The 26,612-nt window shown below is 49.7% G+C and overlaps 2 protein-coding genes and 2 long non-coding RNA genes across 5 annotated transcripts; 2 read left to right on the top strand and 2 right to left on the bottom strand.

Moving 5' to 3' along the window:
* Nucleotides 1–11,186: 11,186 nt before the first annotated feature.
* On the bottom strand, nucleotides 11,187–14,103 carry LOC129603589 (uncharacterized). Of its 2 annotated transcripts, XR_008693656.1 has the most exons (6): nucleotides 13,939–14,103; nucleotides 13,644–13,827; nucleotides 13,418–13,447; nucleotides 12,957–13,330; nucleotides 11,791–12,854; nucleotides 11,187–11,614 (listed from the first exon to the last, which is right to left on the bottom strand). It is a non-coding gene; the product is annotated as an uncharacterized LOC129603589 (long non-coding RNA). The 2 variants fall into 2 exon arrangements; XR_008693655.1 differs by having other exon boundaries at nucleotides 12,957–13,447.
* Nucleotides 11,258–14,371, top strand: LOC114848792 (uncharacterized). The gene is made up of 8 exons (XM_029139539.3): nucleotides 11,258–11,611; nucleotides 11,780–11,958; nucleotides 12,066–12,199; nucleotides 12,735–12,886; nucleotides 12,981–13,423; nucleotides 13,517–13,838; nucleotides 13,970–14,044; nucleotides 14,141–14,371. The coding sequence occupies exons 1-8, from the start codon at nucleotides 11,258–11,260 to the stop codon at nucleotides 14,369–14,371; spliced, it is 1,890 nt and encodes a 629-aa protein (XP_028995372.1).
* Nucleotides 14,372–14,396: 25 nt separating this feature from the next.
* LOC129603588 (uncharacterized) lies at nucleotides 14,397–15,764 on the top strand. Its single transcript, XM_055505690.1, has 3 exons — nucleotides 14,397–14,823; nucleotides 14,954–15,166; nucleotides 15,257–15,764. Exons 1-3 carry the CDS (start codon nucleotides 14,397–14,399, stop codon nucleotides 15,568–15,570), a joined length of 954 nt encoding a protein of 317 aa, XP_055361665.1. The 3' UTR covers nucleotides 15,571–15,764.
* Nucleotides 15,015–19,779, bottom strand: LOC129603590 (uncharacterized). Its single transcript, XR_008693657.1, has 4 exons — nucleotides 19,410–19,779; nucleotides 19,254–19,312; nucleotides 15,280–15,550; nucleotides 15,015–15,151 (listed from the first exon to the last, which is right to left on the bottom strand). It is a non-coding gene; the product is annotated as an uncharacterized LOC129603590 (long non-coding RNA).
* Nucleotides 19,780–26,612: the final 6,833 nt, after the last annotated feature.

Genomic DNA, 26,612 nt, shown 5'->3' with positions numbered 1-26,612 from the left:
CCAATATAATGCCTTTCAAAAGCCACGAGTCAAGTCAAGTTGCTATAAAGTAATAGTATTAAAAGTAGTAGTATAGGATGAGTTTAGTTTTATGGTGGAACATGTGTGTGGACCACATCTTAACAAACGTGTGTGTGGACCACACCTGGTGACAAAATGGTGGCCTTTTGTGTGGAACACAAATGGCGGGAAAATTGATAGGGATGTCCCAGCTGAATGTGCTTTTCTACTGTTCTAAGGCAGATATAAATGCTTGTTTGAGCCATACATTGTAGATTGTCATTTGCATTGAGGACATATGTCAAACAAAGACTTAGTTGTCTGTTCATCCAATAATCTGTAAATTATACCTCCTCTCACAGCAAAAAGGATCGCCGCATTGTTCACTGCCTTCTGTGCCAGAAGCCTCAGGACAGCTTGCCCACCCACCTTCTCAGAACCTGCATGAAAAATGCTTCTCCTGAAGAAAGACAGGCAGAGGTGAAGAGAGCCAAAGAAAGTATGAGAACCTGGACTCGCTACCAGCGCAACTGGGACTACATGGACTTGTGCAGCATTTTCCCTGACCAGGTCACCAGATGGAACATGGTCCGAAACCTGAGGGAAAGGGGCTTCTTTGTGTCTGGTGCGCCCTCTGACCAGGATATCGAGGAGGCAGCGGCCAGGCGGGAGAGGGCGGCTGCAACGGCCATCAGGACAACGCGGGCCACTGTTTCTAGTACCACTCCTACTATGGAAGCGGTGCCTGCAGTAGGCAAAAGCACTGGGGCTTCAGAATCATCTGAATCCGATGGTGGTGACGCTGGGGATTCAACAAGTCCTTTGATGACAAACAAGGAGAGGGTAAAAACACTTTTCATTCATAGGAAACTGTAACTGACCACCAACAAAGACGTAATATCAGTGGAACGATGGCGATACTAACAAAAGTAATGTTTTCTTTTAACAGGAGTTGTGGCACGAAGCATTTTGCAAAGGGCTCGATTATATGTGACTGCCACAGAGAACTGATCTGTGGTGAGGAAGGTGACGCCATCCTAAAGGCCACACCACAAGATACCATGGGATATTTGAATCGTTCGAGGAAGAACCCCAACGCTAAACCTCTCCACTGCAAAATACAGTTTAGCAGTGGAGTGAAGGACACCTTGTTGCTCGTGGCAGCAAAATACATTGCTGTGGGTGATGAACTCAAATGTGATTATGGGGTGAATAGGAAGTCCTTTCGTGGGGAAGGACTTGACCTTGAGTGGCTAGATGAATAATTTGAACAATCATCTCTTCCTGGTCTGCTGTCAGATTTAAGGATTATAGCAGACACTGCTTGCCTTAAGGTTTTTTGTAGAAAGAAATAATTCTATATTTTTAATGTCAAATTTTTAAAATGACAATGTAGAACATGCTACTCTGTCACAGCTTGGAAGTTTTTAATGATTATTTTTATATTTTGTGTCAAACAAGATTTTTAAAGTTGTTTTACTTTGACACAATATGTAACTGATGGTAAATACTGTTGTGAACATGTATACTCTGTAAATAATAAAAAAAAAATTCTTCTTTTACAGAAGCTTTCTTGTCCTAATATCAATCTAAAATCGTTTCCCTACATCATACTGATCCTGTCCCTGGTCACACTGGCTGTTTACACGTCTGTCTCCGAAATCCAGGTAACAAAGCACCTCAAACAGTGCGCGCAAACCCCGCCCACATGTGACCTGGAAACTTTTGCTTATAGCGTGGACGTAACTTTGGCTAGCTAGCAAAGTTAGCTAACTAATTCTCCTCCGGCGCCACAGAATTATTCTTTTTAAACCTACTTAACTCTCCATTAATGGTGTTTACGACTCAACCCGCACACCTGCCGTTACAGCCTGTTCAATCTCCACTAACGTGAGGGAGTCAGAGCTGACGGCCATGATGGCTTCGACTTCAGGTTTCTCTCCAGTATTGTCGTCCACCAATCCAGAGTCAGATGTGGGCTGAGCTATGCATACTGTTTAAGGTGTTTGAGTCCGCGTCACTGATCTAGGATCATAGGGGGTGAAGTCTAACACGCCTGGAGGAGTACAAGGCCAGGATCACGTCCACCTTTGGATCCATCCTGAAAATGGCTTCAACCAGGAAGGTTTTTATCGCATTAAACTGATTCTGTGTCCACACACTTCTACCACAACAAATATATCTCTTTCCAGGTGACAAGGAAGCTCGCCGGTACAGCCTGTGACTGACACCGTGCAACCAACGTAGAGAAGGAGTATTGGCAGGTCCTTATGAGGGTCCTTACTTGTTCTGGGGGCCTGTCCATGATGGCAGCAGCTGGACTGATGAGACGGTACCAACTCGCCAGGGAACGTCCCCTAGGGTCACCCGTGTGGACAGGACTGCTGCCTGCAATAGTTAGGTGTGTCAAAAACAACGACCTTGTTTCATTTATATTATATAGATTGTAGCCTGGAAGACATAAAGAAATATATGCACGCGTGTTGCACTGTCTGATGACGCACTTTGTGGCAGGTGTAACGACACAGAGCCATGAGCTGTACCCAACCTTTATTAGGCAGCTGTCACACGGCATCTTCACAAAACAACAAAGGAGTGGCAACTCCACTGTTGGAGTGGAGGAGTCAGCAATCCTGATCCAGAACCTCCTGGACTCCTTTGGTGGACCTGCAGGACACAACTCTATGAACATCCCCTTGTTGAACGCAGCCAGCATGGAAAGCATATGAACTACGCAGATGTGCCACCTCAGCTGCATCCAGGACCCGCCATGTGTGCATCTGCAGCTACTGTATTAATACTTATTACAACAAGAGGTGGTGTAATTAGTTACTACTGATCAAGTGACGATAGAGAACTGATAAAATACTAAGCTGAAGCAAATAAATGAGACAGGTTTTGTTCATTGGTCTGAAAGCCTGCCCTGTAAATGCTTTTCTTCATAAGTTTATGTTTAAGTTTATTTAACTTTTCACAACTGGATCTCCTTAAAGTTGGACAATATTCCCCTTTTCTCTTATTTGAACGTTATTTTAATCTCAGATACTGTTACCGTGATTTTACTTCTGTGCAAATGTCTTTCTTTGTTTCTAATTTATTTTACGAATGACTTTAAATTCTTGAAAGTCCTTGTTAAAACTTTACTTTTCCGATTTAACTTAAAACAGGGTTAAAATGAGACTATAGTACTACCCTCTAAAGCTGCTAACCTTAAACACTGGCTGCTGCCACCTTTGAACTTTTTCTATATGCACATGGTCAAGTGTGTAATACGGTAATAATAATGACGGACTCATGGGAATCGCTCACTACTTAAGAAACAGTTCAGCATCAGTTCCTACTCATGTTGTCTGTATTTCAAAATAACTTGAGTCTTGAGTAAAATTAATATTGTATCCGTATATTCACGATTATGATGAATTATTTGCTGAGTTTTAGCCCTGGGTCCAGTTCTCTTGTCATTTGTCTGGTATAAATCCTCCAATGGCCTAATAAATTGATGTTTGTTCTCAACGTTGTTATTAACGATGTTTGTTGTTTCACCTTAGCCCTTTGCTGCGGCTCCTAGATCCAATGCGTGGTCACGGGTTGACATCTGCTGGCGACACTGAGAAACTGCAGGTGAGGGTTGAGCGACAGGAAGAAAGTTTATTGGCTTTTATTGTTGTTTTAATTGTTGTTTATTGTCTTTCTGTGACATCACACATGCTAGAAACAGACCAGAGTTGAACCAGTGACTATAATTAGCTGTGACTGTGTTACAAGGTGAAACACCGAGAAGAATACGAGGTGGTGGAGCTTTTGTCTCTTCAGTCTGATAATGTTGGTGGCACAGGATGCTACCATGTTTTGAACTGTTTCTCTGCACGTTGTTTATTGTAAAATACATTTAAAAATATGACTAACTCATGTAAATCACTAAACACTACAGATACGTTTGTGACGTTTATTTATTTTACAAACAGGGCTGTTAGGCACAACAAGGGATAATCAAATATGGAAATACAGATAAAAGTAAAATATAATAAATCAAGTAATTGGTCAAATAAATTAGGCGAGGGAGTACAACCATTCCATTTGCATGTGTGGATTTGATAATTGCACACAAGTAAAATCACATTGACATTATCTGAGATTCTTGAATACAAGTTGCCCATGTAATGAATAAATAAGAGAAATGGGGAATATTGTCCGACTTAAATCATTTCAGAGGCAAAGCATTCACAGTGTAGCTAAGGATAGCACAGGGCTGATAAACTATCTTAAAATGAATGTATTTGACTTTTGGTGCAATCGTGAAGGAAAGATAGCTTTTCTTCACAGTGAATCTGAACCTTCCCATGAGTCGAACGAGTTGACGTCACAGTAAGTCAGAGATGAGTGTCAGAGTGTCAGGCTTGGGCAGGTGTCGGACCCACATGCACGGCGCAGAAACACAGATGTGATTAAGTGCAGGTTTATTCGGTGAATCAGAGTCAGGCGGTCCAGGTCATACACAGTACGTTCCAGTAGGCAATACACAAAGGAGCAGGCAATCTCAGAATCAAGGTCCAGGCAGGGTTCGGTACACGAGCAGACTTGGCGACAGTACAGACAAGGATCAGGCAAAAACTCACGGTCAGATTATCAGGCACAGGTCTTTCACAGGTTGCAGGATCAACAGGGTTCAGGCAAGAATCAATGGTCGAGGCGGTCACGGTCAAAACACGAATGGCTACTACGGAATGCTGGAAAGAGTACATGAACTAACAATCTGGCGGCTAGTGTCTGTGAGAGCTGGAGGTTAAATACTGAAGCGTGATTGCTGATTACGTACAGGTGTGAATACTGAGAACCGGAGAGTAACAGGAAGTCCAACAAATAAAACCGGATGTGACAAGTAACATGAATCATGACAGTACCCCCCCCTCCTATGGCGTCTTCCACGGCGCCAACGAGCCCCTCCCCCCTCCGCCCAGGGCGGGTGGAGGGAGGAAACAGGAGGAGGGCTCGAATCTCCCCCCCCCGCCCGGGTGATGAAGCAGGGTGGGTGGAGGGAGGACATCAGGAGGAGGGTCCAGCGCCGGAATCCTCCTCGTCTGCAGAACCGTGGCTGTGGTGCCCCATCCCGTCCGGGGACGGGGCCTCAGGATGTGCTGCGTGAAAGTCCCTAATGAGGGACTTGTCCAGTATGTCCCGGGCCGGCACCCAAGATCGTTCGTCCGGCCCGTAGCCCTCCCAGTCGACCAGATACTGGAAGCCCCGCCCCCGACGTCTGCAGTCGCGGAGGTCCCGAACCGTGTAGACAGGCCCTCCGTCCACGATCCGAGGAGGAGGAGGCGGTTGATGGGGAGGAACCATGGGACACGATCTATAGGGCTTGAGGCGGCTGATGTGGAAGGTGGGGTGGATCTTCATTGTCCTGGGCAATGAGAGCCTCACAGAAACAGGATTAATAATTTGTGATATCGTATATGGACCAATGAATTTCGGAGTCAACTTACGGGTCTGGGCCTGCAACCTGAGGTCCCTGGTGGATAACCAGACCTGATCGCCCACCTTGTATTCTGGGCCCGGTGTCCGCTTACGGTCGGCCGCCCGCTTGTACTGGTCCCGTGCCCGCAACATGGTGCGCCGTGCCTGCAACCATGTGCGACGGCAACGCTGGACCAGGGCGTGCGCCGACGGGACGTGGACCTCGTGCTCCGAAGCCGGGAATAATGGCGGTTGGAACCCATAGGCGCACTGAAACGGGGTCAGTCCGGTGGAGGCGCAGGGCAGCGTGTTGTGGGCGAACTCCACCCACACGAGTTTGCTGGCCCATGACCCCGGGTTTCTGGAGGCGAGGAGCCGCAATCCTACCTCCAACTGCTGATTGGCCCGTTCGGCCTGTCCATTGGACTCGGGGTGGTACCCTGACGATAAGCTAACTTCAGCCCCTAGGAGAGAACAGAACTCTCGCCAAAATCGCGAGACGAACTGGGGCCCTCGGTCCGAAACAATGTCTGAAGGGAAGCCGTGGAGTTTGAAAACATGCTCGAGCATGGCTTGGGCCGTAGCCTTGGCTGACGGCAACTTGGGTAGGGAAATAAAGTGGGCTAACCTGGAGAAGCGGTCTACCACCGTCATGACGACTGTCTTCCCCTGGGAGGGTGGGGAGACCGGTGACGAAATCCAGGGCTAGGTGTGACCAGGGGCGGTGCGGTACCGGCAGAGGACGCAGCAGACCGGCCGGTCGCTGATGCGACGCCTTGCCCATGGCGCACGTGGGGCATGCGGCGACGTATTCCTGGACGTCCTTCCTCACCGTCGGCCACCAGAACCTCTCCCCCAGCCTAAACAGAGTGCCAGCCACCCCGGGGTGTCCACTTACTAGTGAGGCGTGAGCCCACTGGATGACCTCTCCCCTGAGGTTGGGTGGCACGAACAGCCGGTTGGGCGGGACGCCGCGTGGGGCTGGACGGTCGCGGTTGGCCTCCCGTACCCGACGCTCCACCGACCAGGTGACTGCCCCCACCAGGCATCCGGGCGGTAGGATGGACTCTGGTTCTGCTGGTTCCTGCTGCGCGTCATGCAGACGAGACAGAACGTCAGGTTTCACATTCTTGGATCCAGGACGATACGACAAGTGAAAATTGAAACGACTGAAGAACAGTGCCCATCGGGCCTGGCGTGAATTCAGCCGCTTCGCCGTTCTCAGGTATTCAAGGTTCTTATGATCTGTATATACTAGGAAGGGCTGATCTGCCCCCTCCAGCCAGTGTCTCCACTCCTCTAGGGATACCTTTACCGCGAGCAGTTCTCGGTCCCCGATGTCGTAATTCCGCTCCGCGGGAGATAGCTTGCGGGACATGAAGGCACATGGGTGGATCCTACCGTCCGTGGGATCCCTCTGGGACAGCACGGCCCCGACTCCGGAGTTGGACGCGTCGACCTCCACCACGAACTGCCGCTGTGGGTCGGGCATCCGTAGCACGGGTGCCGTGACAAAACTGCGTTTCAGACGTTGAAACGCCTCCTCTGCCTCGCCTGTCCACTGAAAAGCAGTCTTACATGAGGTTAGTGCGTGCAGTGGAGCGGCAATACTGCTGAACCTTCTGATGAACTTTCTATAAAAGTTGGCAAATCCTAGGAAGCGCTGCACCTCCTTCCTGCTCTGTGGGACCGGCCACTCCTGAACTGCCTGGGTCTTGGCTGGGTCCATTTCGATCTTGTCCCTGCTGACGATAAATCCTAAAAACGAGACCTGGTCTGCATGGAACTCACACTTTTCTGCCTTAACATATAAGCGGTGTTCAAGTAATTTCCTGAGGACCTGGCGGACATGAGCAATGTGCTCCTCCTCGGAGCGGGAAAAGACCAGGATATCATCAAGGTATACAAAGACAAAGTCATTTATCATGGGGCCGAGTACCTCGTTTACAAACGCCTGGAAGACCGCTGGCGCGTTGGTCAGACCAAAGGGCATGACGAGGTACTCATAGTGTCCATTCGGGGTGTTGAAGGCCGTCTTCCATTCGTCCCCCTCTCGGATCCGAACCAGGTGGTAGGCGTTACGGAGGTCCAACTTGGTAAAGTGAGTAGCTCCTGCTAGCAACTCGAACGCGGAGGATAATAAGGGAAGAGGGTAGGAGTCTCTTACAGTGATGTCATTGAGACCCCGGTAATCAATGCAGGGCCGCAGGGAACCGTCCTTCTTCCCCACAAAGAAGAACCCTGCGCCTGCAGGAGAGGATGAGGGACGAATGATACCTGAGGCCAGCGCGGAGTCCAGATATTCCTTCATAGCCCGGGTTTCCTTGGGAGAAAGCTGATACAACCTCCCCTTGGGAGGCGTGGTCCCTGGGCGCAGGTTGATCGCGCAGTCATGTTTTCGGTGGGGCGGAAGAGAGGTCGCACGGACCTTGCTAAACACAGCGCGAAGGTCGTGGTAGCAATCGGGGACTCCCGTCAGATCGGCCTGCTCGATCTCCTCACCGGTTGTCGCCGTTGCCCCTGCAGGTGCCTGTTGGGAGACTGCGGGCTGAAAGCAAGTGTTCATGCAGTCTGAATCCCATCGGCTCACCTCCCCCTTGCGCCAATCCAGTGTGGGGTTGTGTAGTCTCAACCACGTGTGGCCCAGTACCACCGGGTGGTAGCATGACTCCACGACTAAAAACGTGATTTTCTCGGTGTGAGTGTCAGAAAAGGTCATTATTACCGGTTCAGTTCGATGAGTAACTCTCCAGAGCCGTCGTCCGTCCAGCGCGGCCGTCTCCACGGGAGAAGCCAAGGGGATGGCCGCGATGCCCAGTCGCTCCACCAGTCCGGCGTCCATCAGACTGGCATCAGCTCCGGAGTCAATGAGGACCGCCTGCTGGACGGATCGGGTACTGGAGACTAGTGTTACCGTAGGCAATGACCGAGCGGAGGCGCTACCTAAAATTGTTCGGCTCACCGCTACCCTCCGTGCTAGCGATGAGCCATGTCTTTTTAGTGGACAGCGCAGGGCAAGATGCCCGGCCTGACCGCAATACAAACACAGTCCATGGGAGCGTCGACGTCGCTTCTCCTCTTCTGACAGCCGTGCGCGGCCGATCTGCATCGGTTCCTCTGGCTGCGGTCCCACTTCCGGGTTCCGAGGAACGGACTGACCGCCAGGCTCACGCTGCCCCCTCCTGGGGCTCGTGGTGCGAAGTCGACGGTTCTCCCGCAGGCTTTCCTCTCGGTGGTGCTCCCGTTCGTTGCTCCCCAGCCTGCGGTCAATTTGTATCGCCAGGGCGATCAGAGCGTCCAAACTGCTGGGCAAATCCCTCGCTGCCAAGCAGTCCTTGACCCGCCGAGAGAGTCCGCGGATAAATACATCACCCAGTGCGGTGGCGTCCCAGCCGGCTTCTGCGGCTAGCGTGCGGAACTCGATTGCGTACTTCGCCGTCGGTCTGCCGCCCTGTCGAATATTAACCAGCCGCTGAGCCGCTTCGCGTCCCGGGGTGACTTCCTGGAAGATCTGTTTCAATGCGGTGGCGAAAGCGGCGAAGGTGCACACGCAGGAAGAGCCGTTTTGCCACTCCGCTGTCGCCCATGCTTCCGCGTCCCCCGTCAGGTGCGAAATAGCGTATGCCACCCGAGCGCGCTCCGATGGAAACGCGGGTGAATGCAGTTCAAAATGAATCTCACACTGTGTGAGAAATGCTCGACAGTCTCCTGACTCACCAGAGAACCGTAGCGGGGCGCCTAGCCTGGCGTCTGGAGCGACGGCCATGGGAGCCGCTGCTGCCAGGGGCGCAGCCGCGGCAGTGGCGCTCGGGGTCGGTCTCGTCTCTCCCGTCGAGCTCTGGGTTAGGCGATTCATTGCCTCAGTTAATCCTGCCACCGCCGTCTCCTGTCGCAAAACACACTCGGCCAATCTCTGGAGAGCGGCGTTGGTTTTCTCCTCCTGCTCTGCTGCGCGCTGCTCCTGAGCCATGAGCTGAGCTCGGAGGTTCTCTGCACCGGCGGAGTCCATTTCTGGCCAGATTGTTCTGTCAGGCTTGGGCAGGTGTCGGACCCACATGCACGGCGCAGAAACACAGATGTGATTAAGTGCAGGTTTATTCGGTGAATCAGAGTCAGGCGGTCCAGGTCATACACAGTACGTTCCAGTAGGCAATACACAAAGGAGCAGGCAATCTCAGAATCAAGGTCCAGGCAGGGTTCGGTACACGAGCAGACTTGGCGACAGTACAGACAAGGATCAGGCAAAAACTCACGGTCAGATTATCAGGCACAGGTCTTTCACAGGTTGCGGGATCAACAGGGTTCAGGCAAGAATCAAAGGTCGAGGCGGTCACGGTCAAAACACGAATGGCTACTACGGAATGCTGGAAAGAGTACATGAACTAACAATCTGGCGGCTAGTGTCTGTGAGAGCTGGAGGTTAAATACTGAAGCGTGATTGCTGATTACGTACAGGTGTGAATACTGAGAACCGGAGAGTAACAGGAAGTCCAACAAAATAAAACCGGATGTGACAAGTAACATGAATCATGACACAGAGATGGAAATTAAAAAGTTATCGTGTGTCTTTCACGGTGTAACCAGATAAAATCTGATTCTTTTGCTAATGGATCATCGCCCTGTGTTCCGTGTGGAGTCTCCGTCTATTACATGACTATAGTTAAAACGACAATACTTGTAAAGCTACTAATCTTAAACACTGGTTGCGGTCGTGTTTTAACTGTTTTTATACATTGGCAATTTTACGAATCGCTAGAGAAACCGTCCAGCTGCCCACCGAAAGTCACGTTCTTCTGGTCTTACGTCACACTCGTTACCTGATCGCGTTCATCCAATCACATCGATGTTTCGCGTCTCTCCTCGTGTAGTCTGTATTTCAAAATAAGAGCCGTAACCAGAAGTTGACCCGAAAATATTTAAAATATTATTTAAAATGAGGAACGCTTCACGAATTTGCGTGTCATCCTTGCGCTGCATGGAAACAATTCAGGGAGTTTATTGCACCCGCGGACACGCCCACCACACGCGGTACGGCCCGGCGTGTTTGCGCCATCCCCAAACCGATGCTCCCTTTCCGGTTGTCCTACATGGCTTGCATCCTAATTGGTCTGTCCTACTTGTCAGCTAAACGATGTAATTGGCTAGTTTAGTTGGACACCGCGAAAAGGAGGCGTCAGTTTGATTCTACTTCACTGCCATTTCGTTTTTACAGACTCAGTCTTTGTCGACATTTCTTTCTTTACAGCGATAAACTTTATTGTGAGTAGCGGACTTTTCACGAAGGTAAGAATGCATTTTGATACACTTGCGAACTCCTTTTCTTTAAATTTTAAACAAGTTCACCTTATTTTCACCTTATTTTTCACGGTCTTGCACCCACATTTTCAGTCTCTTCCACAGTACACGACGTTTTCGACAGTTCTTTATATTTGCTTTTCATTGTCGGAGTTTGCTCCGTTTAAATAAAATTACATCTTCAAACATGCGACCACCTTTTACCAGTATTTTACCTTAATGACTAGATACTTCTTTTAGAGAGTTATTGCTCGTAATTCGTATTCATGTGTCAGGCATCAATGCACAATTAATTGTGAACTACCTAAAATGCACGTTTCTTTATTTAGAAAAGCTAATTTCTGTATAAACGTTCTATAACGCACTCAGTGTACTCATTAATTATATAGTAACATCACTATAAAGTAGTAAGAGAATATTAAAAACGCATGCTAGGATAGGATAAGACATATAATGTTTTTATTAACGTGTGTACAGCTCATTGTATGTTTCTCTGATTCCTTAGATCATGGACCATCGCCCTTTGTTCCGTGTGCAGCCTTCGTCCACTGAGCTCACTCTCAGGCCCTCACCAGAAGCACTGACGGTGGCCCAGGCCTATCATGGGTCTGAGGCATGGAAGGTGAAGGTGCCTCAAAAGGTGAAGGAGGAGGCGCAAGCTCGCACTCTGCAAGGAGGAGGAGATCCCCACTGCTCCCAGCTGCTTCTCAGCCAATATGAGATCCAGTTTGGGCAGTACCGGGGACAGACCTTCAAGTGGCTCCTGAGTCACGACGTGGGCTACGCTGTGTCCCTGCTGGCCTCACACCAGAAGGAGCGGGAGAGTGGTGACACATCCAGCTCACCACTTATGGCCAACAAGGTGCTGTGGAGTACAACACAGAAATATCTCACTCATCCTAGTACAGTAAAAGTAGAGCCATCATTAGAACTATTATACGGATCCCAACTCACACAGCTCAATCAGAGCAATCATCAAGAAATTCCTATTTCTGTCATAATACACATATTCTGTTCTCCCGCTACACAGGATGCCCTCACCTCCTACAGCAAGCTGTTCCCAGAGGTGATGTCAGCCGTGGAGGGACGCCGTGCCACGGAGGGTTCCAAGTCTGTCCGGAGCCAAGACAAGAAGTTGGTGGAGTTCGGCCCCCACGGAGCCATGACCTACGCCTCCATGTACGAGGCCACGGGGAAAGAGGTTGAGACGTAAGCCTGTGCACAGACAACAAACACCAGTGCAGATGAAATAGTGACATTGAGTCTGTCTGGAACAACCGCGCACACAGTTGTTAGTGATGTTGTTGTTTCTGTAGCTACGTGCAGTGGCTGAGGAAGAAGAAGTGCATCCCAGGCAGCAACCTGCATGCTTTAAAGACCTACATACTGGGCCGGGACCAGGAGAAGAACCAGCATCCCTCCCAGCAGCCCCAGTGCCCACCATCTGACAGTAGGTGTTTCTTTGTCTTTTCTGTGTGAAACAGCTGCTAACGAGCCCTCAGACGAGATGCTCCTGGCTGCTGCCTTGGAGGTGGAGAGTCAGCGTGAGTTCACTCACACGCACAAGCACACATGCAATGGTTATAACCCTTTATCAAATGTAAATGATTCTGTGGTGAACGTGTTTGGACCTGATAATAGCTGTTCTTCTGTTATTCAGAAGCCTTCTATGGATTAATGGTGTAAAACTGTATGTAAGTTATAAGGTGACTACGAGGTACGGTTGATGTTTACTGGACCCTGTAGAGATCAGCTGTAGGCCTAACAACCTAACCTTGGTAGATACTCACGCTTCGCTGTCCGTCTGTATGTCATCACATTATGGTATGGTGATTGTTGTTGTCCGTCAGTAGTTTAACTGGGATAGTAAAGTTTGTTCTGTGCACAGAACACAGACATCAGACAGATTCAACGACACGTGTTGTGGAATCTCTCTCATGTCTGAGTATTTGCATGACTTTGATTACTTTTAGTTATTTTTGCAGAGGTCCCATCTTCAGCCTCCACTCCTGTGCCAGTCGATGACCTGGACCTGTCTTCCAGTGGTGACAGCGGCGTCGCCGTGCGGCCCAGGACCAGAGCTGCAGCCGCAGCTGAGGGCTGTCCTAAACCCTCGCGACCAATTAGTGGCTCAGAGGTGAGACCCCCCCCCTCCCTCTGCAGGGCAGCTCCCCCACTGTGCTTCAAATTGTTTGGCTTGTGCTCACCTTTTGTCTGTTTCTGTGGTGAAGTTGCTGCCTCACAGCTGGAGGCAGACTCTGCCGGAGGAGCAGCAGGACTGGGTGGGCCGGGCTCTGTTCACCAGGAACGCCAGGGGCCAGCGTGTCCTCACCACCGACCTTCGCCTCTGGTGGTACCCTCCCGGAGCCCGGCCCCTCTACACCCAGACCCCTGCATCGTCCCACGCCTTCTTCCAGAGGCCGTTCTTCCTGTGGATGCCCTACAGGATGTGGGCGTGCAGGCTTGTGTGCCCCAGCTGTGACACAAAGCTGACCGGCGCAGGACTGTACAAGACGGTGCGCAGGGTTCTGGACAGGGACGGCTGGTACTTTATGGGCACAGAGTACCTGGAATGTCGTTCCTGTGGGAAGAAGATGGCCGCCTGGGTCCCGGACATCATCAATCAGTTGGACCCGGGTCACCGGAATCAATTCCCGGCTGTACTCACCTACAAGTAAGTGCTGAGCCTGTGAGACGCCTACATATAAACGTAAAGAGGCGTGTCGGGTCAGGATTTCAACCGTTGACTTGTTGTGCTCCCTTTCAGGCTGTCCTGCCACAAGTCTGTGATCTCGCAGATGAGGCAGCGGACTTTGGGCAACAGTGCGACCCGCCTTCGCAAACAGCTGATGGAGGACCACACAGAGACCTGGATGTCCTGCACTGCAACGTACCTCGGGGTGCTGAAGAAGCTGGGCGTAGCGGGTGCAGCAGTCAAGCCGGTGACTGTCCCACCCCTGCACCCGGTGCCCACCGTGGGCTGGCTCCTCTCCGTCTTTGTCAGGGACGCCCTGTCTAGGCTGGAGGCGACCAAGGCCAGGGTCACGTCTATCTTCGGCAACATTCTGAAGATGGAATCTACAAAGAAGGTCCGTTTTGGTCATCACGGATCAATCCATCTAATTAGATATAATTAGATCTAATTATAATTATAATCTATATAATTATGTAATTATCAGTGCTGATTACATTTTCTTTCTGCCTTTTGTCACACGTCCAGATGACCTCCAAGCTGGCTGGCAAAGCTGCGGGCACTGCAGCGTGGGTGACAAACGTGGGCAACGAGTACGGACAGGTATGTGTGTGTGGGGGGGGGCATCAGCTTCTTTCCCCTCACCGTGTATGAAATGCATCACTGACCTTGTTGTTCTCTGCTCTCCACCTCTACCAGGTGCTCATGTCCGTCCTCACGGCTGCAGAGGGGGATGGGCTTCTGCCCATGGCCGCAGGGCTGATGCGGCGGTACCGAGAAGCCCAGGTGGCCCCTCCAGCGGTGCTGTACGTGGGCCGTGACTGCTGCTCCCTCACTGGACGGACGGGCACATCCGCCATGTTCTCCGAGTGGGACCAGCTGGTGGTGAGGCTGGACGTGTGGCACCTTTGCCAGAGGTGTCACCACTGAGAGCCACCAGCTGTACCCTCAGTTCATGGCGCGGCTGTCCTACGCCATCTACATGTGGGACCAGGACGACCTGGCTCTGCTGGAGAAGGCCAAGCGCGCAGAGGAGGGCAGAGATTCCTACATCCGTCTCTCTGCCAAGGAGCTGGCGCGTCACTGCCGCCGCTACACGCGCGGCGCGGCAGAGACGGAGAGGCTGATCCAGGAGCTCCTGGATCAGTTCTGGGACCTGCGAAACGATCTGGGCGTCGTCCTCATCGATCATGAAAGGATGGAGGCGATTTGGAGCGTGCAGCGTCGTCACCTGAGCTGCATCCAGGATCCCCCGGGAGTGGCGCTCTACACTAAGACGGGGGAGCTGACCAAGGGAGGGATCCGGCTCCCCGTCTACCGCTGCGCCCGAGGATCCACTTCACTGGAGTCCTTCCACCTTCACCTGAACGGCTTCATACCTGGTGAGAAACAAAAGGGGAAACAAACGGCTGTTTAGTTTTTTTCTTGTTACTAGTGTTGTGTTGTTGTGAGATGTTGAAGTTGAGATTGTTTTCCAAATAGTGGAATTTTTTTGTCTCTCCCTGTCTCCAGGCACGTCAGCCAGTGCCCTGCACTTTCAGGTGTACTTGCTGGAGGGCCTGGTACGATGGAATGAAGACCGCGGCAGAGCTTCAGTGGAAGGAGCCCAGAGGCTGGTCCCGCGCTGCTACGATGCCCTGCTGCAGGATTACCTAAAGCGGCTGACCCAAGAGTTTATGGGTATGACGGTGGTGGAGACATACACCCAGCCTGGAGAGTACACAGGTAGTGGACTGGAAATCACAGCATCACACCCCGAGTGATGAGTACATGAGTGAAAACATGTAAACTCATGTCGCCTTGTGTTTCTTTCAGGTGAGCTGATTGGGGTGGAGTACCTGTTTTCCCAGACGGGTGCCGTGCTGGAGGATTTGGGCCGGGATCCAGACGCTCCCGACGGCCTGGATGAGGCTGACGTGGAGGTTGTGGATAATGATGAGGGGGAGGAGGACGAGGGGTTTGGGGAGCTGCAGGACATGCAGTTTCTGCATGACCAGCCTGCTGCTGCTGCTGCTGCTGCTGCTGCTGCTTGTTCAGCTGACACCGACCCCGTCTCACGGGAAGAATCCGCTGTGGAGACGGGAATGGATGTCGCAGAGGGTGACGGCCCTGTAGGTGTAACACATTAGACATAACCCAGCATTTGACTGTGTCTTTTTGGTTACGATGTGGATATTTAGAAACATCAAGGGTATCTTCTGAGGACAAATCCCTTGCCTGGCACTCCCCATGGAGATCATCATCCTCCTCACCCGCCACAAGCACTGCCAACATTGCTTTTCCAGAGGCTGCCACCACCGCTGCCACCAACGCCGCCGCTTCACTACAAGAACATGCTGCTTGCTTAAAAAAGGAGGAAGGGCGCCAACAACAGCGCCAAGAGGAGCCCCAAGAAGAGCGCCAAAGCCAATGCCGAAATTGTGGACTTCCCAGGACCCTGTCGAAGGGGCATGCCTTTTACAAAGTGCATTTCTACTGCACACACACTGCAGGGCCTGGGGCAAAGTCTGCCAATGAGTGGCTGAAGGAGCAGGAAGAAAAGGAAGCACCAAAAATTCCCAGGACAACTGCCTTCACCATGAGGAAAAAGTGGGAGAATGAGCACAGTTTCAAACCTCCAGAAAACAGAAGGAAGCCGAATAAACTTAGAATCTGCCAGCTGTGTGGCCTGCCAAAGCACAAAGATTATGGCCACAGCCAGCACCAGTATGAACACTTTTGTGCTCTTTACGCTGGCAAATCTGTAGAGTTGTGGCTGGCAGAGAGGTGTATGGAGTGACCCACCACATAATTACTGGTGTCACTGTGTGTGTGTGTGTGTGTGTGTGTTTAAATAATCATGTTAATTCAAAGTTTATTTTAGCATTCATCGCTTGAAAGTCAAATGTTAGTAGTAGTAGTAGGAAAGAAGTGACCCTCCACCACAATATTGCTTGTGTCATTATGTTGTGTGTGTAATAAAAATATGTTACTTCTAAGTTTTTTTGGTAATTCTTATTATAACAATACAAACAATAATAATAATAATAATAATAACAATGATGATGATGATGATGATGATAATATGGCTCGTTGGTCTATCTGATTCTCGCTCTGGGTGCCAGAGGTTCAGGGTTCAAATCCTGGACGAGCCGTCTCCAGGTATTAATGCAGTCAACGAGTGCCACATAAGAAGCTAACTTAAGCGCTGCCGACCCGTTCAGGGTCTACCCTGCCTCTCGCCCATACCCAGCTGGCTTAGGCTCCAGCGCTCCCGTGACCCCGCATATGGGAATAGGCCGATTGGAAATAGGATGGTTGATGATAATAATAATAGCTTCGATCTTTACGAGATGTGCATAAACGCAGCTCCCTCCGGCCACATGGCTAATTTGCATGCATGCGTCACAGGTCACACCCCAACTTCCCCAGTAACTTTCCGGTTTGTCTTCACGACGTCGGGCAAAAACCTGGGACAAAAAGAGCAGGAAACAAAAGGGCCAGCTGGCTGCATCCCGCGGAGACACGCCGGGCCATACCGCGTGTGGTGGGCGTGTCCGCGGGTGCAATAAACTTGTGGAAGCCAGGGTGATGTGAGGGGCTCGGCCACTACGCCCATCCAGCAAGCAGAGTAAGGAATCCCAGCATCCAGGGAGCCCACACACCTTCAGTTCCAGGAGGGCAGGTGTTGCGACCCAAGCCGCCCACACAGAGCCCCCCAGGCAGAGCTGCAGCAGCCACAGAGACAGCACCCGAGGCCAGAGTGGGCCACCGGGGGTCAACGCTGTCCACCCCATGAGAACCAGGGGCAAACACTCCCCCCGGCGGGAGGGTCGGCCTGAAAGAGTAGAGCCCGAGGACCCACGGTCTGTAGGGAGCCCGCCAGAAGATGCCCCCGCGCCCAGAGTGGGGCCCACCCCCAGTCCACCACCCCCACACGGGCGGAGCGGGGCCTACCCCATCTGCCCGACCTCATCCCCTGGCGCCACAGCGGCCTGCAGCACAAGGCCAGCAATTGGTGGGGTCAGCAGAAAAGAGACCACCCAGGCAGACGATCATTGTACCCCGGGCGAAAAACCGGAGCCCCCACTCTTCAACCGCACCACATGCATACCAACTCACACAAACACAGACGCATACACCCACCCACATATGCAACTCACATCATCACATCAACAAACACACACCATAGACTCTCTCACAACAAACTAGTCAATCATACGTGAACCAATGCACTCTCAGATACATTCTCGCACCCACACCATTCGCTTGATCACATTCGTGGGGAGGGTAGGTCTCCGGCCATGTGGCCCCAGGCAGGGACCGCAGCTCCTTCCGAGCCCGCCCAACCCCCCTGCCTGGGAGGCAGAGGGCAGCAGAAAAGGTACCCCAGAACCCTGCAACCCAGCTTGGACGTGAGTGTGTGGAACTAAAGTGCACTGAAGGTGGGTGACACCTCCAGGAGCACAACCGCTGGCTGACGGTGCCCCCCCTCGCCCTAAATGTCTTTTTGCAGTTAAAACTGGGTGGTGATCTCTCCACCAGGGCCAGTGGCCGAGACCACAACTGGCCTCAGCCCCAGGCCCTAGTGAAGGAGCCCACCCCCGGCCCTAAATGTATGTGTATGTGGCTAAGTATGAGGAACTTTGGGAGATACCCAATTCTCCGGGGGGTCCAGCAGACAGAGCCATCAATAAGAAGGCTCCGTCTACTGGCCCACCCGGAAGGAGCCCCCAGATTCCTGGTCAAGTGTGTATGACTAATGCAATTAAAACTGCAGAGCATCCCACTTGGAAGGGACGGAACCACTTCCCAGTAGCCCCGGTCCCTCCATCAGCAGGATGCCCCTTGCAGACCTAAGTGGATGAATGCGGAGAAATGTAGTTGGGAAGCAGAGCACCAGGGTCCGCAGAGCCAGGTTCCCGACTGGCTCTGCTACCCATCCCACCGCCCCCCCCACAACCCCCAGCCAGGAAGGGACAGCTGAGACCCAGGGACCGCAGTACTACTGCCCAGGCGCCACACGCAGCACAGCCAGAGCCATCCTCACCCTTCTTTCACACTTACCCATTCTCTCGCTCAAGTATGCCCATGCTCGCCCCGTGTAGTGTGACACTCAAACCCACACACATACTCTGCGGTTGTGCATTGAGGGCCAGCCTCCGCCCAGGGCCCAATGAAGGTTCTAGCCTGAGTAGTCCGCCAACCCCCCCTGCAACAGGCCCGAGCAGTTACCAGAGGGCGTCGGACCGCAGGTCACCCAGGTGTCCACCCCCAGGTCCGCCCCCGCACACCGGCAGGGAGGCCCGCCTCTGGCTCCCCGGAGACAGGCACACGCCAACCCTCAAAATGGTCCCACTCCGGCACAGGGCCGCCGGTCTCAGCAGCCACCACACCCCCGCCGCAGGGGACCCATGCGGACAGCCCAGAGTCCACCAACCCGTTGTCCTGGTTCCTTAGGCAGGCAGGCACCCCCAACCACTAATCACCCCACCACCACTGTGCCAGACATGACGCAGTACCAGAGCCCCACGCATCCTTACCTGGAAATGAAATCAATCAGCGTATAGTTTTGGTCATTGATTTGATGAAGCAGACAATGTGTCTAAGGTGGTGTTATCTAACAAGCTGTTCAGGTATTGAGTAATGCTTAATTTTTTTTTAGTTTTCCAGTTCATAAGGATGATTTTCTTTGCGACACAAGAGGGCAGAAAGAAGTGTGTGTGATGAGTTTGTCTCTAGGTCAAGCCCACTTAGATCTCCTAGAAGACAAAGTGCAGGGGCTGCTGGGATTGGACAGCTTAACTGGGTTGACAGGTGTTCACATACTCACAGCCCACAACTTTAGGGAGTGCCTTCATCTGCGCTGCAAGGTTCTGTAGGGCGCAGTCTCTGGAAGAAGAGAAAGGACACACGCAGCATCTTAAATGTTCCAAAGTAAGTCTTCACAACATGATGGCTGGGACTGACCTTTTGCTTTCTTGCTGACCTGTGGATTTCCCCATTGCGGAGCTCCTCTGCAGGAGACGGAGGTGTTGGCTTAACACGAGGTTGGTTTATGCGCCTTATGATCTTGGTACTGCCCACAAAAACGGGTGCACAGCAGGAGTGTGATTTTTAAATGTTTTCAGAGTTTATGAACTAGAATAAACCAAGTAAATGTCAAATCTTAGCTCTGTTGCGCTGACACCAACCATTGGGTGAGAAAACAAGGTTTAAATTTGATTTATGCAAATATAGAAGAAGATGAAATATTATCAGCGTTGAGTCTTTTGGGACCTTTCACTCATGTCCACCGTGACACAAATGTGAACAAGTCTATAGCCTAAACAACCAACTACCACACAGACCTGTAAAGAACTGACCATGACTTCTTCACAGACTGACTGGAGATGGGCTGCATGTGCAACAAATAATCCAACATCTGCATGGCTTAGGTTAGATCTGGCAATAAAAGCATGTGACACCACGTGGTCCAACGCCAGTTAATGGAATTACCCCGGGGCCGTTTCAAACTGGTAAATGACAGACTTTCTAGAAACAAACGCAACATATGAACAATATACTGTTACAAGTACATACACATACAAACAAGACTTACGTACTGTGCATTATGATGCTGCATCACTGCTGCTAAAGTTGACTCCACCTCAGCCAATACTTGGGGCTGACGTTGCTGTGGCATATCATAATTAAGTCTCAGCACAGAGGATGAACCCGTCCCACCAGAGGCTTGCTAAGAGGTGGTAGCGGTGGAAGAGAGGCTTGATAAGAAGGTTGGTTGGGGCACCTGAAACAAAAAAAGTAAATCAACCAATAGTTTAAATTAGAATTACACGGAACAAACCTAAACAAACTTAAAGAGCAGAGACAGAATTTGTTTAACCAAAGGAAACCCTGCAGTTGTAGGAGATGCTTCTCTGCCTCTGCTTGCCAGCATCTATCAGCGTTGCCAGACATACAGTAATTATCGTGTTTAGAGCGAAAATAAGAAACGCGAGTTCAAAATGTTAACAAACTAGTAAAAGACTCCGGTGGTGCAGAGACTGGCCAATAGACCAAGCTACTTTACCGGCCTGTCTGCGAGTTGGACGCTACGGTTCAGGAGCGGATTCAACCTGTTCAATGAGGCCGAATCCTTCTGCCGCTGCGGTATTCAAGGTGCGTTGGACATTGCGATGTTAAAAACATGCAAAAGAAAACACGGACACGACATCAAGTCTCTAGTTCCGAAAATCAATAAAATTGTCGAAATAACCGAACCTCCTTGATTTCCATAGGCTACGTGCCCATAGAATAAGTTTGTTTTAAAATTCACGTGACTTTTAAAGTTGTTAAATTTCATACGATAGTTTGGGTTAAAATGTGATCATCTTAAAAGCTACAGTACTATATTTCTTTGTTTTTTTTTTCTTCTTCTTCTTCTTCTTTGTTTCTCCGGCGCCGGTCGAGCTGGCTGCTGGTCACAACAGCTCCTGTCCTCTTACTTCTATTTATCACTTTCTTCACCTACTCAAGTTTATCTTTCTAGTGTTTTGTTAGTAGCATTAGTGTACACAACCTGTACACAGCTTTTATATAGTTTTTCTAAGTGTGGCGCAGTACAAACGCTGTTTTAAAGCTACGATGTGCGTCGGGGCCAGAGCGCGCATCGTTTACACCGCGGAGCAGCTGATCGCGCTGCGCAGCGCCGTAGTTCTGCCCAGAGACAGACACGAGATCACCGCTGAGGTGCTGCTGTGTAATAATTGCTGTGTACGTCCCACCCTCCGCTAACGCTGACACAGCTTCTGAGACCCTGCTCTCAGTCACCAGCAGGCTGCAAACACAGCACCCACAGGCCCTCTTCCTGATCTCTGGGGACTTTAACCATGCACCTCCTTCAGCTGCTCTGCCTACATACACCCAGTATGTGACCTGCCCCACCAGAGTCAACAAAACCCCGGACTTATTCTATGCCAACACCAAAGAGGCCTACACTGCATCCTCCCTCCCACCGCTGGGCAGAGCTGACCACAACATCCTGCATCTCCTGCCTGCGTGTAAACCTGTTGTACACAGGCAGCCGGTGGTGCCCCGCACAGTGAAGAGGTGGACAGCTGAGAGCGAGGAGGCTCTCAGGGACTGTTTTAACACCACTGTGTGGACGGAGCTCTGCGACCCACATGGGGAGGACATTAACGCAATAACAGACTGCGTAACGGACTACATAAACTTCTGCTGTGAAAACACCGTTCCCACCAGGCGGGTTCGGTGTTTCACCAACAACAAGCCGTGGGTCACCTCTGATATTAAAGCTCTGCTAAAGGAGAAGAAGAGAGCATTTAAATCAGGGGACAGGGAGGAGCTGAGGAGGGTGCAGAAGGAGCTGAGGAGGAAAATCTGTGAGGGGAAGTCCAGCTACAGGAGGAAGATGGAGGAGCAGCTGCAGCAGAACAATGTGAGTGAGGTGTGGAGGAGCCTGAAAACCATCTCAGGCTTCAAAGCTCCACACCCACCGGCTGAGGGGGACCCGAGCTGGGTCAACGAGCTGAACTCATACTTTAACAGGTTTGACCAAGCACCCACTCACACCTCCCAGCAGCTGCCTCCAAACCTTTTGTCACCTCATACCACTGGATTACCAGCCCCCACAGCCCTTCACACCTTTACACAAAGCCCTCTACCCTCAGCCCTGACGACTGGTGACTCATCCCAACAACACCGCCTCACTTCACACAACACTGAGACACTGCCTCAACCCCTATCCTTCTCCAGCACCCAGGTGAGAAGTGAGCTCAGGAAGATCAAGGCCAGGAAAGCAGCTGGACCAGACGGCATCAGCTCCAGACTCCTAAAGTCCTGCGCAGGCGAACTGTGCAGAGTTATGGAGCATGTCTTCAACCTGAGCCTCAAGCTGAGGGTGGTACCACAGCTCTGCAAGACCTCCTGCATGGTACCAGAGCCCAAGACACCACACGCTAAAGACCCCAGCAGCTTCAGACCAGCGGCTCTGACATCACACCTGATGAAGACATTGGAGAGACTGGTCCTGGGTCACCTCCGCTCTGCAGTGGGAACCTACCTGGACCCGCTGCAGTTCGCCTACCGACACGGCATAAGAGCAGACGACGCCGTCATCTTCCTCTTACATCGAGCTCTTTCTCACCTAGAGAAGCCCGGCAGCACTGTGAGGATCATGTTCTTTGACTTCTCCAGTGCCTTCAACACCATCCAGCCGGTGCTTCTGAAACACAAACTGGAGGAGGCTGGTGTTGACCTTCATCTGACGGAGTGGATTATGGACTATCTCATAAACAGGCCTCAGTTTGTGAGAGCCAGGGACTGTGTGTCTGACACTCTGACCTGCAGTGCGGGGGCCCCACAGGGGACTGTACTGGCCCCCTTCCTCTTCACCCTCTACACGGCAGACTTCAGACACAACACGGACAGCTGTGTTCTGCATGAAGTTCTCTGACGACTCTGCGATCGTCGGACTGATCACCGATAATGACGGCGCAGAGTACAGAGGACTCACTCAGAACTTTGTGGACTGGTGCCAGCGGAACCACCTCCTGATCAATGCAGGGAAAACGAAGGAGATGGTGGTGGATTTCCGCAGACAGCAGCCTGCGGAGAAACAAAGAAGAAGAAGAAGAAGAAAAAAAAAAACAAAGAAATATAGTACTGTAGCCTACAAAAAAAAAAACTTCATTACACCAGCACGGGACAAATTTGTGGCTCTACCGCTACAATAATTTTTTGCAACACAAATAAACTCCTCAAATAAAAGCCACTATTCTAAAAGGACCTAAGGACATGCGCCAAAGAATAGCATAGCATACGCCACCAATACGCGTGGCAAGTTATGATCTGAAGAACGACGGACGCTAAGCTAATCGCTAGCTTAATGCTTTGTGTACACATTGCCATATAATATTACTGCTGTCCTATTACTGGCAAACACACTCCCTTTAAAAACAAAACTATTATATGTGCACACAATCTAAAGAAATAACAGAATTAGTTATTCGAATTAAACAATTATTTACTTTTTTTTGAGCTAGAGACTTCACGTAGTGCGTGTTTTCTTTGACAGGGTTTTTTTTAGACATGTAACGTCCGACACCAAATGAACACCGCGCAGCAGCGGCTTTAGCTTCACTTTAGCTTGAATCGTAGCGTCTAACACCAGGTAGAGCCGCTTGATTTCCTTACCGGATTCTTTTCATCCAGTAATTTGCTTCGGTTCTGAACACACTTCCTTATTTTCGCCCTTATCGCAATACTGGACAAACGGTACAAGTGTGCATATAAACCTGAGCAGGTAACTGAACCAATCAGCAGCGCTTATAATGTGATTGACAGAGAAGAGGAGCCAACCAGGTAGGCGTGACAACAGTTTCTGGTGACGTGCGCACAATCTAAACAACATCAAAACATAATGGACGCCAGTGTCAACTCTATCGTATATTGGCTCAAAATATACAATAAATAGGCCACGAAAAGCACGATAGTATGATTATGATGTCTTTGAACAAAAATCCAGATCTGTCCAGTCATCTGTGTTACAACTTTCCATCCTGATGCCTAATGATGTTGGAGTGGTGAAAACTCACATTGTCCCAAACTAGCACATACTTTGGCAGGTGATCTCCACTCTGACCCCTCTCTTCTTCAGGGATGAGACCTCTGTAGAGAGTTTGTGATGTGTAAGCGCACCATTGTCAGACATAGAACATTGTGTTGTGCTTCACCCAAATATATACTTGCCAGTTGATGGTTAAGGAGATGCACCTTTGTTAGAGCAAGTCAAGTCACCTGAGAGCAATTTACCAAATCAGGACAGATTTAGAAAAAAAAAACATATAATGGAGATGTATAGAAATATATTTGTCACATTATGACAACTTGATCAACCATTTTGCAGTTAATGACTTATACGATGAACTAATGACTAGATGTTTTGAGGAGTAAAACTATTGCACAGTGAACTATATAATACATTTTGATCAACATGAAATAAACAATTGATAATGTAGCAAAGAGCTGGGAATTGTGCAGAATCATTTGAATGGATGTACCAAAGCATTTGCAACTTGTTCAAAGTGAAAAAAAGAGAAAAAAGAGAAACTGCTTATATGATGTGCACACGTGACATCATGATGTGAAGACTGAACAAATAGTTTTGAGAATTTCACTCTGTACTTTACAGTTTTTCTCAGTCGCTTAGTACAATTCTCAGATCAGAGTTTTATTGACAACATGATTAAGTAATTTGACTGTCTTGTTCATAGACAATGACACAAGGACTTGACATTCTGATGGCAATGCGATGAAGACATGAACTAAAGATTTTGAGCAAAATACAGGCTTTTGCAAGAAATCCAGGCTTTTGCTGTCTGTACAAATTGTTTTGATAAATGCACACACATATTTGCAAACTTCAATTCTGGTCTGAGAATTGTACTAAAGCGACTGAGAAAAACTGTAATATCGTGCCTGCATTTCCAGATCACACTTGCACAGATTTAATTGCTAAACTGGCAACAGAATGATCCGTTAGCAAAGTCCAACAACGTGTCTATACGGTAGATTGAACTAAATTAAATAACCTTAGGCGATAACATTTAAGGCTGCAGCTACCGAAAAGGGCTGGAGCGCTGCGGGAGTTTACAGTCGGTGCAGTCGCCATTTTAAAAAATATGAATATTTTTAAACTTTGACCAAAATGACAAGTTACGATGTCAATAAACACAAAAATACACATACAATAGATGTATCGTACATATATCCTTTATTTATTCCAAACAACATTAGGCCATTTAGGTGATAAACATTAAAATTTACACGGAATTCACTACCCATCTGCCGTTGCTTGCGTCTCTAAACGTCAGCGTCCAACTGCAAAAGGGGAACCCCCGTGACTGTGCGCCTTATATAGACTCGGTCGGGCCAAGCGTTTGTTGTTACCATGACATTGACTGACGCACGCGCTGACGTGCGTAAGCGGAAACAGATAGCATCATGGCAGGGGCGCTACTTAGCTTGCGGCGCTAACCACTGCTCCACTCCCGAGACTTTAATGGCAACAGAATGATCCGTTAGCGAAGTCCAACAATGGCCATGTGTCTATACGGTAGATTTAGATTGAACTAAAATAAATAACCTTAGGCGATAATATTTAAGGCTGCAGCTACCGAAAAGGGCTGGAGCGCTGCGGGAGTTTACAGTCGGTGCAGTCGCCATTTTAAAAATATGAATATTTTTAAACTTTGACCAAAATGACAAGTTACGATGTCAATAAACACATAAATACACATACAATAGATGTATCGTACATATATCCCTTATTCATTCCAAACAACTTAGGCCATTTAGGTGATAAACATTAAAATTTACACGGAATTCACTACCCATCTGTCGTTGCTTGCGTCTCTAAACGTCAGCGTCCAACTGCAAACGGGGAACCCCCGTGACTGTGCGCCTTATATAGACTCGGTCGGGCCAAGCGTTTGTTGTTACCATGACATTTACTGACGCACGCGCTGACGTGCGTGAGCGGAAACGGCAAAATGTTTTTTATACAACTGACATATTTTCAGACGTGAAATTCACAACATAGATTTGTTTTTAATTTATTTCTTTGAATAATGTGTACGTGAGTATTTCTGGTATTTATAATGTATTGATCAATTCAATTTAAAACACTTTATCTCTATTATTTATCCCTGAAGGCCAATTAAGGTAAAGCATCCAGGAAAATTAATATTACTATTAAGATCAATTAAAAGCGTCATTGTACAGGACAGCATTCTGATGGATAACTACTGCTGGGATTACAGTGTTTCTCCTATTTGGGTCCTGCATCAGGGAGTCTGTGTCCTGATGGGAGCCACTGGAACATGGGACTCAGGATGTTAGGGGTCCCGACAGATTTCTTTCTTTGCAGGCTAATGGACTCAAACCAGGAGGTGACGGAGAAAGCGAGCACACTCAATAACGAAGTAGTAGGAGGAGGCCAAGAGCCGCACAGTTGGCTTCCGTAAATTAAGACGTTGTATTGTAGCTTCAAGTCTGCTTGTACAAATCTCATCAGGACTTCCAGAAAAACAGAAAAGAACATTTAAAGAAGAACAAATGTTGTATAAAAACTTGAAATGTAACTACAGACAAGTCAAAGCTACAATAGAGGAGTGGAACTACTGGTACT

Source organism: Betta splendens, chromosome 22 (assembly GCF_900634795.4).
Source record: "Betta splendens chromosome 22, fBetSpl5.4, whole genome shotgun sequence".
Classification (NCBI taxonomy): Eukaryota; Metazoa; Chordata; class Actinopteri; order Anabantiformes; family Osphronemidae; genus Betta; species Betta splendens.
This window is presented reverse-complemented; position numbering and strand designations above follow the sequence as displayed.

Coding starts and splice junctions, on each gene's coding strand:
- LOC114848792 (XM_029139539.3), top strand. CDS start 11,258: ATGGACCATCGCCCTTTGTTCCGTGTGCAGCCTTCGTCCACTGAGCTC. Junction 11,959..12,065: donor ACGGGGAAAGAGGTTGAGAC/GTAAGCCTGTGC, acceptor TTGTTTCTGTAG/CTACGTGCAGTGGCTGAGGA. Junction 13,424..13,516: donor CCGGCTGTACTCACCTACAA/GTAAGTGCTGAG, acceptor GCTCCCTTTCAG/GCTGTCCTGCCACAAGTCTG.
- LOC129603588 (XM_055505690.1), top strand. CDS start 14,397: ATGGCGCGGCTGTCCTACGCCATCTACATGTGGGACCAGGACGACCTG. Junction 14,824..14,953: donor CCTGAACGGCTTCATACCTG/GTGAGAAACAAA, acceptor CCCTGTCTCCAG/GCACGTCAGCCAGTGCCCTG. Junction 15,167..15,256: donor CCAGCCTGGAGAGTACACAG/GTAGTGGACTGG, acceptor TGTTTCTTTCAG/GTGAGCTGATTGGGGTGGAG.